This window comes from Nilaparvata lugens, chromosome X (assembly GCF_014356525.2).
Source record: "Nilaparvata lugens isolate BPH chromosome X, ASM1435652v1, whole genome shotgun sequence".
NCBI classification, from domain to species: domain Eukaryota; kingdom Metazoa; phylum Arthropoda; class Insecta; order Hemiptera; family Delphacidae; genus Nilaparvata; species Nilaparvata lugens.
In genome coordinates this window covers 36,813,008-36,833,558 of record NC_052518.1, presented here as the reverse complement: position 1 = coordinate 36,833,558, position 20,551 = coordinate 36,813,008, and the positions used below count along the sequence as shown (strand labels likewise).

General features: G+C 35.4%; 2 protein-coding genes across 2 annotated transcripts in view; both read left to right on the top strand.

Moving 5' to 3' along the window:
- Positions 1–20,551, top strand: part of LOC120354997 (dynein heavy chain 7, axonemal-like) — a 423,355-nt gene that overhangs the window by 277,139 nt on the left and 125,665 nt on the right. The gene's annotated exons all lie outside the window — the stretch shown is intronic.
- LOC120354998 lies at positions 4,898–13,262 on the top strand. Its single transcript, XM_039443222.1, has 2 exons — positions 4,898–6,076; positions 12,264–13,262. Exons 1-2 carry the CDS (start codon positions 5,126–5,128, stop codon positions 13,032–13,034), a joined length of 1,722 nt encoding a protein of 573 aa, XP_039299156.1. The 5' UTR covers positions 4,898–5,125; the 3' UTR covers positions 13,035–13,262.

The following is a 20,551-nucleotide window of genomic DNA, read 5'->3' as shown; positions in this document are numbered from 1 at the left end:
GGTTCATCTTGAGTAGGTTTTGTTACATTGATGAAGTGCTTCAGCCAATCCAGAAAGAGTTCTTCATTTGACCATCCATTGGGGGAACATTTATAAACTGCTCCAGCTGGACCACCCCTCTCTAACTGGGGAGACATTCGTTTCCTTGGGAATATGAAAAGTGGTGGTATGTATGATCCAGAAGCACTAAAAGCACAAATAACAGTAATGTTTCGACCTCGTTCCCAACTTGTTGCAGAGCCAACTTGATGTTGACCTTTTGGAGCTAATATTCTACCAGGTTTCTGAACAGTCGATATTCCAGATTCATCCATGTTGAAAATTCTTGTGGCAGGGAAATGATTTTTTTCAAAAACAGTATTCAGGTTTTTAAAAAATAACTCCACTTCCTCTTTGTTGAAAGCAAGGATTCGGTTGATACTGGTTGCTGAGGGTTTTCTTAAACTCAAACTTGGGTTTCTGGTGCGGAATCCTTTGAGCCAATCTTCTCCAGCCATTTTCGTTTCCTTGTTGAAATTGTGGTTCAGATTCAAAGATTCAGCAAGTTCAAATGCTAATCTCCTTAACTCTACTAAAGTTATTCCGTAAAATATGTTGGCCAATTGTTTAACATGGTGAACTAGTTCTGCCTCTTGCTCAGGTGTGAAAATAGATTTTCTACCTAACGATGGATTTGCTGTTGAACCCGATTTAAGACGATCATGCAGGGTTATACGTGGTATGTTCAGTTCAGCAGCAACACTTTTGACCGAACGTCCATTTTGAACTAACTGGAACGCTTTTTTCATTGTGTTTTCATCCCACGACGCCTTATTAGTTGTTCTTTTTCTAGAACGCACCATCTACAAATAAATAAACAACATTGTGTTAGCCAATCCCATTTTAGAAAAGAACTGGGGAATTACCGACATGTCGGCATTCCCCAGGTAGAGGGTGTTGGCATTACCCCAAGAGGACAAGATGGCGTCAGAACTGGTTGTGAGGCAAGCCTCTTCATCAAATTGAACAAACAATCACACTAAACTATTTGCTAAAAACCATGCTTTCTACTGGTAACAATCTTATTAACTATTGATAACTTGAAGTGATAAATACCTTTTAAGATGGGATAGCAGGATATTACATCAAAAGTTGAAGAAAAATGTGAAATACAATAGCAGCACATGTACTCAGTTTTCTCGACACCAACTGACTGAGCATTAGTTACAGTGCCTTCCGCTAGACTCTAGCACTAGCGCTCTTCTGGTATTACCTCAAACTTGTCTAGAAATTGATGTGTCGGTATTACCCAGGGTGTCGCCATTCCCCTGGTTTACCCTATGCATGTGCACTGCACAATGAATAAATTAATATCTTTCACTCGGCTAGCAGATGTTAGGTCCGTTACAGAGTCATGCAAGGTGCACACACACATTTTGACCGTTCCTTAAGAAATTTGCAAACGTTTCCTTATCAGTGTTCCGCACATCTGTACTAAATTTCGCATACAACATATGCACAAAACAGATATACTTTCTTTCAACTTCTTACCATCTATATTCATCAAGTTGATAATATATAATGACGAAAAACTGCGTCCTTCTGTTAGTATCAGTTTGAAACTCCAACGATGTCATCAGATCAATCCTCGCCTATGGCAGCGCCAAACAACAGCGGAACCAATGTAAGTTTATTTTCCATTTACTCAACTCACTTGAAATACATTCTTCTAATCCAACAGTAGTTTTCTGTTTGTTGTCAGTTTTCTTCTCATACAAACTAATGTTATCAGTCTTTTGAATACTACTAATGTGCTCCTAAAACTGATTAGCTCACTCTTTATTGTCTTTGTTGTTGTTGTTGTTCTTCACACTTCACTGTTAGTTTTTTCAACTGAATACTTCTAAATAATGTTCTTCTAATGTACCCTAAAACTGATTAGCCCACTCTTTATTGTTCTTCACACTTAACTGCTAATTAAAACTGGAATACTTATCGCACACACTGCTAATAGGTTATGTCTTTATCTTCTTCTTCTTCTTCTTCTCTTCTTCTTCTTCTTCTTCTTTTTCTTCTTCTTCACGACTTTTTTTAACAAAATCACAATTTGGCGATGATTGTATGTGTAAATCCCTCAATTGGTATTTATTGATCGATGTGTCTGCCCACATACGACAACCACTGCAAATAAGACCAAATCCATTCGAATTTGAAAAATCAATACCGTAATAAAATCCCTCACTTGCTAACTGTTTGAAATTTTTCGGCAAACATTCCATTTTCATAAATGAATTTTCACGTTCGTATTGTTCATTGTAGTCTGGGTTTTTCTGAAAAGTTGAAGTTGTACGAATATTACCAACAAGATAATTGTTTATGAAGCCACACTTTGGCGACCATTTTTTATGTTCAAGAATAGCATAATCACTCACTTCCCAATTTTCCAAAACTACATTGCAAAAAACACATTTTGTTCTATCAAAAACTTTTAAAAAGTAGAAGCCGGCCTCTGCTAAATGATTCGGTTTTGGATATTGATGCGGCCAAATAGTTTTATTACCTTTAAAAAATGAGTCAAGCCTATCGATTTCTTTAAAGTAATTTACCGCTTTCTTCTCATCACTATCGTCACTGTTGATGACGTCACTGTTGTTGTTGGAACAATGAATGCAACGCTTTCTTGCTCGCGGCAACATTTTCAATCACCAACTGAAAAAAAAAAAAAAAAACTATATATTTTTGCTTGATTTACAGTACATTTACACTAACGAGTTGTGGACCGAGGGGCAATGGCTATGCTGGAGGCTGAACTATTGCGAAGCGACACCGCACCTGCCAACCTGTTTGACGAAGATGAATCATTATTGGATCTGTTGACCAGAGCTGAAAGACAACTAAAGCAGCAAAACCTCTGGCAGTATCCACTTCATCAAACGGGTCAGCAACAGGTTTCCAGCGCCGATCAGCCTCCCCCTTCATCGCCGCATTGCCAGCAGCTTGTGGTATACACGTCGCCACCACCCGCCACCCGAGCTGCTGCGATGCCCCCCGCCTTCGCATCACACCAACGGATACCCCCCACAACAAGAATCTCCCCCGCCGTCACATCACAAGTCCGGATACCCCCCACAACAACAACAAGAATCTCACCCGCCTTCACATCACGGATACCCCCCGCCGCCGCCACCACCACAATCCCCCCCGCCTTCACATCACACCAGCAAGCTCATCCTTATTCTTCTTCTTCTTCTTCTTCTTCTTCTTCTTCTTCTTCTTCTTCTTCTTCTTCTTCTTCTTCTTCTTCTTCTTCTTCTTCTTCTTCTTCTTCTTCTTCTTCTTCTTCTTCTTCTTCTTCTTCTTCTTCTTCTTCTTCTTCTTCTTCTTCTTCTTCTTCTTCTTCTTCTTCTTCTTCTTCTTCTTCTTCTTCTTCTTCTTCTTCTTCTTCTTCTTCTTCTTCTTCTTCTTCTTCTTCTTCTTCTTCTTCTTCTTCTTCTTCTTCTTCTTCTTCTTCTTCTTCTTCTTCTTCTTCTTCTTCTTCTTCTTCTTCTTCTTCTTCTTCTTCTTCTTCTTCTTCTTCTTCTTCTTCTTCTTCTTCTTCTTCTTCTTCTTCTTCTTCTTCTTCTTCTTCTTCTTCTTCTTCTTCTTCTTCTTCTTCTTCTTCTTCTTCTTCTTCTTCTTCTTCTTCTTCTTCTTCTTCTTCTTCTTCTTCTTCTTCTTCTTCTTCTTCTTCTTCTTCTTCTTCTTCTTCTTCTTCTTCTTCTTCTTCTTCTTCTTCTTCTTCTTCTTCTTCTTCTTCTTCTTCTTCTTCTTCTTCTTCTTCTTCTTCTTCTTCTTCTTCTTCTTCTTCTTCTTCTTCTTCTTCTTCTTCTTCTTCTTCTTCTTCTTCTTCTTCTTCTTCTTCTTCTTCTTCTTCTTCTTCTTCTTCTTCTTCTTCTTCTTCTTCTTCTTCTTCTTCTTCTTCTTCTTCTTCTTCTTCTTCTTCTTCTTCTTCTTCTTCTTCTTCTTCTTCTTCTTCTTCTTCTTCTTCTTCTTCTTCTTCTTCTTCTTCTTCTTCTTCTTCTTCTTCTTCTTCTTCTTCTTCTTCTTCTTCTTCTTCTTCTTCTTCTTCTTCTTCTTCTTCTTCTTCTTCTTCTTCTTCTTCTTCTTCTTCTTCTTCTTCTTCTTCTTCTTCTTCTTCTTCTTCTTCTTCTTCTTCTTCTTCTTCTTCTTCTTCTTCTTCTTCTTCTTCTTCTTCTTCTTCTTCTTCTTCTTCTTCTTCTTCTTCTTCTTCTTCTTCTTCTTCTTCTTCTTCTTCTTCTTCTTCTTCTTCTTCTTCTTCTTCTTCTTCTTCTTCTTCTTCTTCTTCTTCTTCTTCTTCTTCTTCTTCTTCTTCTTCTTTGTCATGAATTTTCACAATGAATAGATAAATTGTTGACGACGGTGAAAATTCATGACAAGTAAAATTATGGAAAAAATGAGAGGCTCTAGTCAGTCGGTTACGAGGACGGGACCTGGAGCTATCTACTGCAGATAATCGGGCCCGGCTCTACCCTTCTTTTCCGAGACACCATTTTCCTGGTTCAGTGAGTTCAGTGAGCTAATATTATCAATTTTATTATTATATATTATTCATCTTTTTTATTGAAGGCAAATCCTGTAATTATTCTATTGTTTGTTTAAAAGGTTTTCTCAATATTATTTTTATTTAAGTTTCCAGTTTCATTTTGAGTTACAATTTGATTAAATCGATTACTTAGTTCTCCAAAATATAACTGTTTTGTTTATTATTTTAAAATATAGTTCCTTTCTCATGAGTTATAGAGTTAGATCAATTTAACCTCTCGCAAGCCAAGCGATTCCCCTATTATAAATTGTTACCATAATGTCTAGGGTTGTTCTCACAACCTTATAATACCATCACAATACCATACATAATATAACCCCAATATATTCCTATTATAAATACCCCATTACATGGTGTTGGGCGTCGTTCTCATGAGAAAGAGTTTATTAATTGACAAGATTAGCCTTCAAATTATCTATTGACATTTTCATTTCAGGTCATTATCATAATTATTATATTCTGTGTTTGATCTCGTATAATTATGTCCTCTATTCTCTCAACGTACAGGGTAAATATGATAATTGTTATTATTGTTATATTGAGATGAGTAGCTCTAGTTCTAGTGACTCTGAACAATCACCTAGTGAATTCGAGGTTTCATTATTACGTTTACCTATTGATTTAAAAGTAAAATCTCTGGATAAATCAGAATTATTAGAGCTAGGCAAACAGTTAGGTATTCACATCCCTCAATCTGTTAATATTGAATACTTGAGATTCGCTGTTGACTTGGCAAAAAAAGTTTGTATTTATGTGGACCACGATTCAGGAGCTAGAGATGCTCTAAGTCGATTACTTAAGTTAGGGTCCCTGTCTCAACGCGATCGTATTATCTTCCCTATGTTAGCCGATTACGAGCGAATAGTAGGCAAGCTAGGCAGAAATCAAGAACACATCTACGACACAGTAGCTCCCGATAACTTAGCAAATATCCTAATTCCAGAAAATAATATGGCAGGGAATGATAAAAGACCCTTTGCGAAACCCGAAAGCTATGGGGGTACAAAGAGTGAAGACTTCAACGAGTGGTTGAAAACCTTCAATAGGGCAGCAAAAATAAATAAGTGGGATGAGGATGATAAAATCTTGTATTTACCCCTCTACCTCAAGAAAACAGCATTGGCAATTTTCGACATATTTTCGGATAAAAATGAAAACGCGACATTTCTTGATGCAGTAGGCCACTTAAAAAGTAAACTTGTAGACCCTGTTCATGAAGAGACAACCAGACAAAAACTCGAAAACAGAAACAAATTACCAACAGAAACATACACAGAATACACAGCAGATATAATAAAACTTTGTCACATTCTTGAGCCTCAAATGTCAGAGAAAAGAATAGTAGGATATGTTTTGAGAGGCTTAGACGTAGGAGCATTGCAACATGTTGCTTTCATGGACAATGCATCAGTTGAAGATTTAGAGAAAAATCTCGCCAAATATGAAAGATCTCGCTTCCTTCTAGACAAAAAGTTAGGAATGCATAATGCTTCAATCGAACAGCCTGTCCAAAAAATAAATGTAGTAGATACTTTAGAGAAGAAATTGAACGATCTGAGTATTGTGGTGAAAAATTTGAGTAGAAATGTAGGTCAATCACAAAATCCCAATCCTAATAGACAGTTTGGAAATAGGAGCGGAAACTTTTCCCCACACGAAACAAATCAGAACAACTTCCAAAGACAACCTTATTCAAACAATAATAATTACAATGATCGCGACAGAAACACACAATCACATAATCCTAATCCTAATAGACAGTTTGGAAATAGGAGCGGAAACGTCTTCCCACACGAAACAAATCAGAACAATTTCCAAAGACAACCTTATACAAACAATAATTACACACAATCAACATCAGTCAATTACAGGACACCAATCAACCCTAATAGGACTAGATTCTGTACATACTGTAAGAGGAATAATCACTGGAAAGACGATTGTTTTTTCTTATCAAAAAACTCGAATACAGGATCCCGAGCCTAGACGAATCGGATATGAACTTGGGATCCGGATTTGAAAAACAAAGCGCTGAATTTCCATTTGATAATTATTCTCCAAATTCAATTGATAAAGAAGAAATCACATGTAATATAATATCTTCTGTATCAATGAAAGATGAACAATCCAAAGCGATAGAATTTGTCAGGCAGTTTTTTCTCAATGCCAATAATAATCAGTTATACTCAAATGAAAGTGAAATTAATTGCTCTAACGAAATAGAAAGTGAAACCAACTTCAAACAGCTATTGTCTTCCGAAATGCATGCTCAGCACGAACTTGGAATGAATGGATCATTGACTAAAGAGAGAAGAATTCAAGTCCCAGTACTTACTATTAATGGAAAATTCAAAGGAAAAGATGTATCAATTACCATTGACACCGGTACGAACGTAAACATAGTTCAAAAAAATCTTTTAAGTAGCGATGATCTAAAACATTTGAAAAATAGTAGTATTGCTTTATCGGTAGCTAATGGTTCATTAATGCCGATCACAGGAATGATCTCGAGTGAAATTCAAATACATGACAGGAAATTCGAAGTAAATTTAGTAATTTCTGAAGACTTACAGGCGATATTATTGTTGGAAATTCCTTCTTCTCAAAATATAAAATGAAATTAGATTATGAGAATAACATCATTTCAATGACCGATAATGGTAAAATAGTCGAATTAGACATGGATAAAGAGTGGATTTGTACATTAAATAGATTACACAACGATTCTGAAACAAATATTACAAAAGAAGTCTGCATACCCAATCCCGTAAATTTCGTCAAATGTGCTCTTGAAACAATAATCCCCGCTCAAAAAGACGTGAATGTCAAAGTCAATCTAACACAAAAATTGCTCAAAGTATCCCATTTTACTCCAAATGAATCGTTATTACATAATAAAAAATTGCATGTGCTTTGGAATGAGGATGATTTTGAAACAAACATGAGTGAAATTAGAATTTTGAATCTAGGAAGGCAAGATATAAGATTGTTGCATGAAACTATTATTGGTGAAATTGAAGGAGAAGTTTGTAATTACGACGAATCTGTTTCATTAGTAGACTCTGTTCTATTCGATGGAGGGGGTTGTGAAATAGATATTAATAAAGATCTTACACCAGAGCAAAATTCCAAAGCGAAAAGACTCATCAATAAATACAAACACCTATTTTCAACAAACGAAATTGATTTCGAGGAAGCGAAATTACCCGAATACAAGTTCAAACTTACAGATTACACACCCATTGCTAAGTCACCGTACAGATTACCTATCGCTCAAAGAACAGAAATAGACAGACAAGTAGAGTTATTGATAAAAGCAGGAATAGTTTGTGAAACCCAGAGTCATTATGCTTCTCCCGCATTTTTAGTTACTAAAAAAGACGGTGGATTCAGATTGGTTGTAGACTATAAAATGTTGAACGAGAAAATATTACCGGATAGATATCCCCTTCCCCTTCTTCAAACAATTTTTGATTCTCTTGACAATTCGGATTACTTTTCCACCCTAGATATCAGACAAGCATTTTTCCAACAGCCATTACACGAAGATTGTCGAAAATATGTAGCATTTGCAACTCATAAAGGGCTGTACACGTTCAAAAGACTACCTTTTGGTCTTAGAACATCTCCAAATGCTTTCCAACGAGCAATCAACCAAGTATTCAATGATTATTTGTATAGAGGAGTTTTGATTTACTTGGACGATATCATTAGCTATGGAGAATCATTTGATAAGCAATATCAACAGCTCGAGAAAACCTTGAAAAGATTGCAAGACGTAGGACTAAAATTGAATACATCTAAATGTCACTTCTTCTACCGAAAAATTAAAGTACTTGGACACACTGTCTCAAAGGAAGGGATACAACCCGCTTCCGAAACCTTGGAAGCTATCGAAAAATACCCTATACCCAAAACTGTCAAAGATGTCAGAGCATTTCTTGGTCTTAGTGGATTTTACCGAAAATTCATTCAAAACTACGCTATAATTGCAAGACCCTTAACAAATCTGATATCTAAAAATAACGAGAATAAACCAATCACTTGGGAAGAAGATCAGCAGAACGCATTCTCGGAAATAAAAAGCAAACTTTTATCACAACCCGTACTTCATCATTTTAATAATGATAAGGAGGTAGTGGTACACACAGATGCTTCTCGAGTTGGAATAGGGGGCATTATCTCGCAGCCAGATGACAATGGAAAATTACATCCAGTAGCTTTTGTTTCCAGAAAACTGACAAAACATGAAGAAAATTGGGCAGTAGGAGAGATTGAACTTCTATCAATAGTGTATTGTGTAAATTATTTCAGACAATACTTAATTGGCCGATTGTTTACAATCTACACAGATCATGCTAGTTTGCAATACTATAAAACTTGGAAAAACCCCAGTATTCGAGTCAGTAAGTTACTTATGAAATTAACGGAGTTCACGTTCGATTTGAAATATAAACCAGGAGCCCAAATGCACGTACCTGATGCCCTGAGTAGATATCCACTAGAGAAGGATATAACTGATCTCACAAAGGACGAAAACTACAATATATTCGAAATAGAAGAAATAGACATAAAGACTTTACAGAAAAATGATGAGAGTATAAGAAAAATATATGATGCAATACGAAACCCTAATCATAGTGATACAGCTACGATTAGAAAGGCGAGAAAATACACGATCGAAAAAGACATTGTCTATCTGAAGAAATTTGATGGGCATACCAATCAATTGAAACTTCTCGTACCCCGATCTCTTATCAATAAAATCCTTGAAACATTCCATGATGATTCCTTAACAGGTGGACATACCGGCATTTATAAAACCCATGAGAAAATATCATCGAAATATTATTGGGAAAATATGTATGAAAACATTGCGAATTATGTAAGATCATGTAAAAATTGCCAAGAGAGAAAAACCCCTACTACGAAGCCTCAAGGTTTCTTATCACCCATCAAGTGTGATAGTAAGCCTTTCTCAAGTATCATGATGGACTACATCGGTCCGTTAGAGAGCTCAATGGGCTATTCATACATTCTAACGATTGTTGACTTAACGACCCGATATATTTTAGCTGAACCTTGTAAACACGCCGACGCAAATAATACCACTAAATGCTTATGGAAATTAATATACCGATTTGGCGTTCCAAAAGAAATTCGATCCGATAGAGGTACACATTTTGTAAATAAAAAAGTCGATGACCTTATGGTTGAGCTTGGAATCAAACACATATTAGGATCATCAAGTCACCACCAAAGTCAAGGTCTGGCCGAAAGAGCCAACCGGACAATTCAAGAGATGCTAACAGCTTACGTAGCCGATAATAGGAAATTGTGGGTACAAATGCTGCCGAAAGTTTTATTCGCATACAATACTTCGAAACAATGCTCTTTGAAATATACACCTTTTTTCTTATTGCACGGTTTTGAAGCCACTACTCCTTTAGATTTGAAAATCTTTCCCGAAAATGACGACGTCACTTATCATTTAGACGCGAGATTAGCAAATCTTAAAGAAGTGCGAGAACAGATACCATCAATCTTATCAGATGCACAAGAAAAACAGAAATACTATTACGATAGGAATAGAACAGATTGCATTTTTGAACCAGGAGATTTAGTTATGGTCCACGATCCTGATGTAAGACAAGGACAGTCTAGGAAATTAGTCAAAAAATATTCAGGCCCATATGAAGTAGTAAAGAAAGTAACAGATGAAGTCTATGAGATATTTTTTCCGCTACGAGGTACTTATAAAAATGTAGCTTTTCATGTAGATAAATTGAAAAAATATTTCATACGAGATCCCATCAATTAAGTGTTTATTGTTCTATTGTCTAACTGTATTCTTTATTCCAGCACTTTTCTTTATGCTAGCAATTATACCTCGCTCATCCTAAATCTTTGCCTTTCATTAATTTAAAAGACAATTGATGAGAAGAAATCGAGATGAAACATTCATGTAATTTATTTATTTTCCAAATCATTGAAAAACAATATCATGCTTACAACTGAATTTTTAGAGAATTTTGTTTGCGAGATCAGTATTGACTTGTGAAGCGATCAAATCCATTTTCTCACGACTGATTCTCAAATCACAATAGTATGCAGTTTTCAATCAATCAATTAATTAATTGGATTTCTACTTCGATGAAACAATGAAATATAATTGAGCTCTGATAGACAATTTTACTAGACATTCTAACGATGATTCATTATTAAAAGATGTGAATTGTTCTCACGTTTTTGTTTATGAATGAATGCTATTTGAAAATCATCAAATACGATTTATGCTTGAATATTATTTTCTTGACTCGTATGTAATAAAATGTTTCTCTTTTTCAGAAACGGATGATTCTTGATATAATAATTTATTTATTTATAAGATTATTTATGTGAAAACGTATATTTTAATAACATATTATCTGTATTGATGTTAATGAAATAATCAATTCCAGTAAGTGATTACGATTGGAATATAAGAAATAGCTATTAATTTGACCATTTACATAATCTATTTGTAGGGTTTTTGGGGATTTTACTAGTAATTATTGTTTATAAAATTGATATCTTATACGAACTGTTCATTGATAGATTATAGAGTACTAACTGATATAATATTTTTAAAATGAATACCATAATACTTTGTTCCTTAGCATTTGTAGAAATATGTTGTACGGTATTGTCTCAAGAAATTTCTCTTTTTCACGGAGCTCTATTTAAAGAAATTCACAATGTAGTATTTTACGAGTCCACAGTTCCAATAACATTCAGTATTCCTAGGTCAAATCCTTTATTTGTTATGAGGAACCTTCTGAGTACTCCTTTAAAAATTGACTCATGTCCTTTCCCTTCCCCATCGGAGTGTGCAGTATTTGATCAGATTCATCGAACGGAGCTGCAACTTCTACAACTACAAGACGGCATTTACATTGGCAGCGATGACGACAACACTCCAGCTGAGAGCGAAAATCGACTACCACGCCGCGAACGCTCTATCGATACGATCGGGGCGGTCCTAAACTGGTGTTGCGGAGTAGCTACCGACGAAGAATTGGGCGCATACGTGAAAACCGAAACCGACATCACTTCTCATCTCAGTAATCTTCAAGACTTCGTTCACGCTGAACATGTCGAATTGATAGACAACACACGCAAGATGAACGGCATGGCAGAGAACGTGAAGAAAGTATTGAACAACATGAAGCATGACCTTATTCTTTGGCAAGAATCATTCACCCAACAGAATAAGTTTCAGAAAGGGAATACTACAACCGATGTACTGAAAACACAACTGAGGACTACTATTTTCATGTATATGATGACTCTATCTAACAACTACAATGAAATCGACATGAGATGCTACAATCAACAACTTTCTCATCACGTCATTTCAAAAGAAGACCTAAACAATCGACTTCAAGAACTCGAAAAGAAAATAAACAAGAGAAACTTCACCATATCAACAAAAGACAACGATAAAATTCGAAACTTGAAACTAACATCCTGCAGAAAATCCGACAACGAACTATTGGTTACCCTCAAAATACCAATAAAGAAGAAAAATTCAACTATTTCATTATTCCACCTGCAATCTATCCCGCTTCATTGGAATGGTCATACCTGCCGTTTGACCTCCCAACATCACCTGATACTTAGAGAAGAAAATAAACTGCAAATCCTGTCAGATGACGAAGAAGACGATTGCCAGTTCAAGCAGAAAGGCCTCTGCTTGATTCCGAGGAAAAAGATGTCGAACTCCGCCACCCAAGCCACTTGTCTCCACCTTCTAACATCAGAAGCAGACGTATCGGAGCTACGAGAAGTCTGCAAATTTGATTGTAAAGCAACTGACAATCAAACCCTAATCACTCGCCTACGAGAAGACACCTTCCTATTCCACAACACCGGCAAAAAGACGACAATTCGCTGTAAAAACTCAACAACTGAGGTCCCAAGCAACAGTCCAGGAACCCTATCACTCCACATCCCTTGCAACTGCGAACTTCAAGACGACAACGGCGACGTACTGATAAGCACTCTTTATCCTTGCGACTCCCGTTCCCATCCTTCTCCAGCTATTAATAACTTAATTCCTCACATGTGGACAAATTTATCTAAATTGAGCATCCCAATTTTTAAACATGAGACTCTGCCTCAGTACTTAAACCTTTCGGAAATTTTAAATGAAAATTGGCACTTGAATTTTTCAAAATTTGAAGAGCACAACTCATTCTCAGAAGACATTTTCCATCATGTTGAAATGCCAAATAACTTTGATTTGTTAGGGGTGAACAATAAACTGATCATTTATATTATTATTGTCTGGCAAACACTGATAACTGTTATATTCTTGTATTTATGTCTTCAAAATTATATTAAGAAGAAAGCAAATCAACTGAGAGTCCCGAAACGTACTCCAATTGTGGACTACCCACAGGAGCTTTAAGAATATATTGTGTTTTAGTAAAGTAGTATGTAATGAAATCATTAAAATAATGGGTTAGGATATAGGAAACTATGCAAATAATAATTACTTATTCACTATTATTGTATCCATTTACTCTTTTATGCTATCGATTCAAATATTTTCCCAGATTAGAAGATAAACTATTTCAATTATTATTATTATTCTTATTTTCAAGGTCCACAATATTATTTTGCTTACTCGAATACTATTCGGACTTGATGTTTAATTTTTGCATTATGATTCAATTTTATTACTTTCGTAGATTTTGTAGGTTTAATTTTATTCATCAATATAATTGAAATTTTTTCCATTCAATTCTTATTCAGATATGAATGTATTGAATTGTTGATTTGAAGTTGATTGATGTGTTAGGCTAAGTTTGATTTTTTATGAATTAGTTCACTATAATGTAATTTATATCACTTGCATTTAGCTTATGAATTGGCACTCACATAGATTTAAGGTATTCATTGAAAGTTATGTTACATATAAATATCCAATTAGAATAATATTGTGAATAATAATAATAATTTTAGCTTGCGGTAATTTTGACTTTAATTTTTGAAATATTATTGAAATGTGTAAAAATTAACTTAGAGAGATGCCGTTTTTTCGATAACTTCGGGTCGAAGTTTAGGGGGACCCGGGGATGTAATAGAACTACATAATTTTTATTATTTGTCATGAATTTTCACAATGAATAGATAAATTGTTGACGACGGTGAAAATTCATGACAAGTAAAATTATGGAAAAAATGAGAGGCTCTAGTCAGTCGGTTACGAGGACGGGACCTGGAGCTATCTACTGCAGATAATCGGGCCCGGCTCTACCCTTCTTTTCCGAGACACCATTTTCCTGGTTCAGTGAGTTCAGTGAGCTAATATTATCAATTTTATTATTATATATTATTCATCTTTTTTATTGAAGGCAAATCCTGTAATTATTCTATTGTTTGTTTAAAAGGTTTTCTCAATATTATTTTTATTTAAGTTTCCAGTTTCATTTTGAGTTACAATTTGATTAAATCGATTACTTAGTTCTCCAAAATATAACTGTTTTGTTTATTATTTTAAAATATAGTTCCTTTCTCATGAGTTATAGAGTTAGATCAATTTAACCTCTCGCAAGCCAAGCGATTCCCCTATTATAAATTGTTACCATAATGTCTAGGGTTGTTCTCACAACCTTATAATACCATCACAATACCATACATAATATAACCCCAATATATTCCTATTATAAATACCCCATTACAACTTTGTAATATTTTTGATAGTGAGCCGGAGCCGACAGCAGGTCTTAAGGGGATTAACTAATTTCTATTTAGTCAGGTTTCAACATTGCTATTGAAAGGATGGTAGCAAAAAAGACTTGTCGTCGACGAGTGCGACGTAAAATTGGTACTGGTATTTTATCGAAACTTAGCGGATTTGCATCAACCGCCCTTAATAAAATTGTCGATACATTACCCCTAGAGTTGCATATCCCCTCCTACCGCTTTTGCGGACCCGGCACCAAATTAGATAAAAGATTAAGGAGGGGGGATAAAGGAATAAATAGTCTGGATGAAGCATGTAAAGTGCATGATATAGCGTATGCGCAGAATAGTGATAATTCGTCGCGAAATGTGGCCGATCATCGTTTGGCTGATAAAGCATGGTCTGTTTTTAAAAATCCAAACACAGGTTTAACTGAAAAAGCAGCCGCATACTTAGTTACAAATTTGATCAAAGCTAAAGCTGCCTTTGGCGGGGGTAGAGTACAACGGAGGCGGCGGCGGCGGAGAGAAGGTTGGAAAAATAATTCATCACTACAAGAACAAAGAAGTGCACATTTACGACAAAAAGCAATTAAACATTTAAGTAAGCACATAGCTGGTCAAGGTTTTTATTTAAGACCATATGCACCCTTGTATAAAGGCGGTAGAATCATTGAAACACCTTCACAAAGAAGAAGAAGGACAACAAAGAAGAAGAGGAGGAGAGCGCCAAAGAAAAAATGAAGATTAATATACAAGGACCACTGTCAAATTATGATCTACAAGATTGGGCTGATATTTTAGATATTAAATTGCGTGGTATTTATATGATTGATACATTGCCAAAAAGAATTAATTTAAATGAAAAATCGATCATAAATTTAGACTCGATCATGAACAGTGGTACACACTGGGTGGCTTACAAAAAACATGCACAAAAAGTATATTATTTCGATCCAATTGGTAATTTACAGCCACCCATACAATTGATAAACTATTTCAAACAACAACCAAATGTTGAAATTTATTTCAATTATGATCAATTACAAACACTAAATAGTAATGTATGCGGTCATTTTTGTCTTTTATTTCTTGCAGATGCGTTATAGCAGACAGTTCACTTGTAGATGTGTATGAAAGAAGGTGGTGGTGGTAAAACTTTAGCAATGGTTGTAATAACATTATCATCTAAAGACCGTAGCAGCAGCAGCAGTTGTTTAATTGAAGTACTTCCCACTGTACTAGAGCTAGACGCACGCTATCAATATGAAATTGGTTTGATTAATTTATGGACATACAATAGTGTACCGAATATAATTAAAAATGTCAACTCATCTTTTAAGTATGGTGATAGCTTGATTGATTTGGATACAGGCTCCTACGAAATTGATCGTATAATAAATGAAATAAAGAGAAAATTGAACGTTGATAGTTCAAATCTAATTATACAAGGAAATAATATGACAATGCTATGTGAATTGAAAGCGGATAAAGATGTTGATTTAACAATGAACACATCACTAGCCGATATACTCGGTTTTGATAGAGAAATTCTTGCAGCAAATAAATGGCATTATTCTAAACGTTTAGTATCCATTACAAATATAACATCGTTCCAGGTTACTTGTAATATTGCATGCGGCAGTTATCGAAATGGGCAAGAGGTTCATACAATTTTCGAATTCCTACCAAAGGTTGCACCTGGTTTTCTAATAAATGAATCACCATCGCCAATTATTTACTTTCCATTAAACACGCACAGAATTCAATCTATTGTAATTCAAGTAGTTGATCAGAATGGTAAACTAGTTGATTTCCGCGGCGATAGTATAACAATAAGAGTACACATTAGAAAGAAGGAATAGAGAGAGAGAGAGAGGCGGTGATGGATCGCGTTAGAATGATGTGAGCATTAGTCACGCAAACAACACAAGTGAGAGAAGCGCTACAGAATGGGTTTTGTTGTGTATAACAACCTAGGCGCAAGGAGGGTGCGGAGTGGTGGCGGTGGCGGTAGGTCTGCTTTTAGCATGCAGCAACCGGTTAGTACTTATCAGTCCGTGAAACTGATAACACATAATTGAGCAAGGTTTTTAGAAAAGCTTGGTTTTAAAGTGAATTGGAAATATGTCGTCAAAACACGCGGCAGCAATTAGTGACATACTAAATGTTGAACAAGACATACACTATTATTCAGATATAACAAAATTTGATTATCATACGCATGCGCCGTATGGTAATTTGAAATTTAATAACAATGATGAAATACGTTTGTCGAAATCGTCTCATGACCTTATTTCATTAGTTGCAAAATCTTTTCTTATTGTTGAGGGAAAAATTACATGTACAAAACCGCCGGCAAAAGACAAACCTGATGATCCGCCGGTGGAGGCTGCATATACGCTCAGTTCAAATGCAGTAGCACATATGTTTGATGAGATACGATTTGAGTTGGCAGGTACAGTCGTTGCAAAGAGTCGACTAGTAGGTATTACTTCTACTATTAAATCATATTTAGTGAAACAACTAAATGATAAAAATACATATGATTTAGCAGGTTTCACTGATAGTGCATCAACACTAACTAATAATACTTTTGCTTATTGCGTACCATTAAAATTACTTCTGCCATTTTTCAAAGATTTTCAACATGTAATTTTGAATATGAGACAAGAGCTTGTGCTTTTGAGATCCGCAACAGATATTAATTGTATTCAGTCGCCGCAAGCAACATCAATGTCATTGGAAATAACAAAATTGCTTTGGAAAGTGCCCTATATTCATGTAGATGATCATTTAAGATTGAAATTTCTGAAAATTGTCGATCAGGATAGGCCATTGAAAATTGCATTCAGAAAATGGGATATCCACGAATATCCTCAGCTGCCGAACAGTGTTAGCACGATTTGGACTATAAAGACGGCTTCAAAAGCTGATACACCGCGATTTGTAATATTAGCATTTCAGACAAACAGGAAAAATGTAATGGGAAAGTCAATGTCGAAATTTGATATGTGCAAATTGCACGATGTTAAACTTTTCCTGAATAGTGAATATCTGCCGTATGATCGTATAAATGGAAACAAACAAATTTTGTACAAAATGTTTATTGAATTTGCGCCCAGCTATTATAATTTAGGACTTCATACTGATTATGGTACAGTTGTAGATTATAAAACTTTTACTGATAACTGTCCAATAATTGTACTAGATTGTTCACATCAAGCAGATCATTTAACATCGTCAACAGACATTCGATTGGAAATGGAGTTTACAGAAAATGTGCCAAATTTAACGACTGCATATTGTATTTTGATAAGTGACACATTAGTAGAATACAAACCATTGAGCGCATTAGTTCGTGAAGTACAGTAATTTGACGCAAGAGCGAGCTATGCATGACGCTAGGAGGGGGCTATATAAAAGTGCGTGTATAAACAATACAGTGTTCAGTTGTAATGTGTTCTAATAGCTTGAATAATAACATTCCTCAGTCGTCGTCATCGTCGTCGTTGTCATCATTATCATCATCATTGTCATCATTGACAAAAGCAAAATTTGATGCATTTGTACATAGAATGTGTGCATGCACCGACGGACAACAGAAAATGGACGATGATGAGCAAGTATCAACAAAATTTCGAGACTTTGGCATACAATGCGACTTGGATAAAGAAGAAGAAGAAGAATTGGAGAAGGAGGCAGCAAGAATTAAGGAGGAGGAGAAGAGTAAAGAAGAATGCGACAGGAAAAATGATGACATTGATTTTGCTGTAGTCGAGTTTCATTTTTTCAAAAGTGATGATAATTTTATCATTATTAAAGAGGTAGCCATAATCGATTACAAACTACGTCATGTTGTGCTACACTTTAAATCACCATTTCCGAAAACATTACTGAGTAGAAAAATGTACCGTGATGTCAGCTGGCTTGAACATAACTATCATAAAATTAGATGGACCAAGGCGACTTAATTTACACTGATGCGCTGCTTGCTTCATATTTGCAAAATTATACCACAATCTATACAAAGGGAAGAGAAAAAACACAGTTTTTGAAAAGGTTACACGACAATGTGCTTACTATGCCGGAGGATATTCAAAAACCAGACTATACAATGTTTGAAAATTCTTGGTGTTTTAGTGTATGCAAAATTCATAACAAATCGTCCAATGGCCGCTGTGCGTTGTTCAGTGCGTATCATTATTTGACAATCTTGATGTGTAACAAGCAAACAAAGGAGAATAGTGCTGCTGCTTCAATGCCAACAAAAAATATGAGTTCATTGAATCGTAATGCTGCTGATATCGATTATACATGCGAAAATAATAGAATGGAAAGTATGAAACATTGTAAGCTGTTAACTAAACAACAAAAACGCAACTATGCCCGACAAGGATTTTATTTTGATGGGGAAAGCATACTATGTGTTTATTGTGGATTTGATTTGATTTCGCATAAAGCGAGAGTATGCAGTCTGACCTGTAGCGGTGGAAGGGAGAAGCGAAAAGCAATAAATTTCACTGTTCTAGTACCACTCATTTAGTGTACCTTCGCTAGCAGCAGCAGCAGATTGAAGAGCTATAATGAATCCGCAAAATTGGTCTTATGTGCCAGAATGTTTAGAAATTAAATTACAAAACTACATTGAATGGTATGATTTGTGTCAAAAAGCAATAGAGACAAAAAACAGTACTATTGCTAGACAATTGAAAGCAATATTTCTAAATACAGTTAATATTAACGATATCAGTGATTACTTAGCTTATTACAGACCCTTTAGTTTGAATGTAAACAAGCTAAAAAGAATTGAAGAAGAAATTTTAAGATCGCTAGAGGTGAACAGAGAAGAAGAAGATGCGGCGACTAGCTGTAAAGAAGAGGTGGGTAGGAATGTGCCTACATGTAAAGAAGAAGAAGAAGAAGAAGAAGAAGAAGCGACTAGCTGCTGTAAAGAAGAGGTGAGAAGAAAGGAATGCGGTTACATGTAAAGAAGAAGAAGAAGAAGGTAGAAAGGTGTAAAGGTGAATGGCGGGGAAGTCAACAGAAGGAAAGGTGTGAGGAGGAGGGGGAGGGGAGAACGAGTCAACAGAAGGAATGTGGAAGGAGTCGACAGGAAACGGTTGTGGGGGGCTGACGGCTTAACAGGTTTGCTCAGTCTTTAACCGACAACCAACGCAAGCATATAGCTGCTTTGTTATTCTTGCACACGATCGCGGTAAGCTTTTTATTATTATTATTATTATTATTATGGAACACCATAGAAGCAACACTGGAAATGATAGACTTTTTAGTATGAAGTCATTCAATTATATTTCGAAAACTGAATATCCAACGGTCTCACTCAAAGATCTTGACCATGATTCATGGTACCGTGTTGTACACGCTAGACTAGTGAGAACACAACAGGGTCAGCGAATCATAATGAGGTTATACGATCATGACAGCAATGGTGACTATTATTGCGAAGTTTACTTACCTGAGAAATTTCTGAGTGTATTGAATCTTCAAACACTTGAGGATTTCAACAAACAAAAACTCTATCTGAAGTGTGTACAACGAGAAGGTAAATCGCCTCTTGTTCTTCTAGAAGAAGAAAGGAATATATAAAAAAATAAAAAAAAATAAAAAAAAACCCATTCCCATCATTAATTGTGCAATAGGCCTAATGTTGATTAATACTTTGTATTGAATAACTGAGTGACATTCAATTAGAGTTTTCTCAATATGGGGATAGCACATTAAAAAAAGCACCACCATTCCTTTTACAGCATAGTGTGGGAAAAATAACAATTCTCATGAAATGTAATTTTTTTCATTCTTCCTGTGGTGGTGGAAAAAAGGAACATATTGTTGTGCAATAGGCCTAATGTTGATTAACACTTTGTAATGAATAACTATAGTAGTATGTAGAATAGCCCGATCTATTCTACAACCTATTATAGCAACATTCAATTAGAGTTTTCTCAATATGGGGAAAGCACATTAAAAAAAGCGCCACCATTCCTTTTACAGCATAGTGTGGGGAAAATGACATCTCATACGAACAAATATGAAATGTAATTTTTTTCATTCTTCCTGTGGTGGAGGAAAAAAGGAACATATTGTTGTGCAATAGGCCTAATGTTGATTAACACTTTGTAATGAATAACTATAGTAGTATGTAGATTAGCCCGATCTATTCTACATCCTATTATAGCAACATTCAATTAGAGTTTTCTCAATATGGGGAAAGCA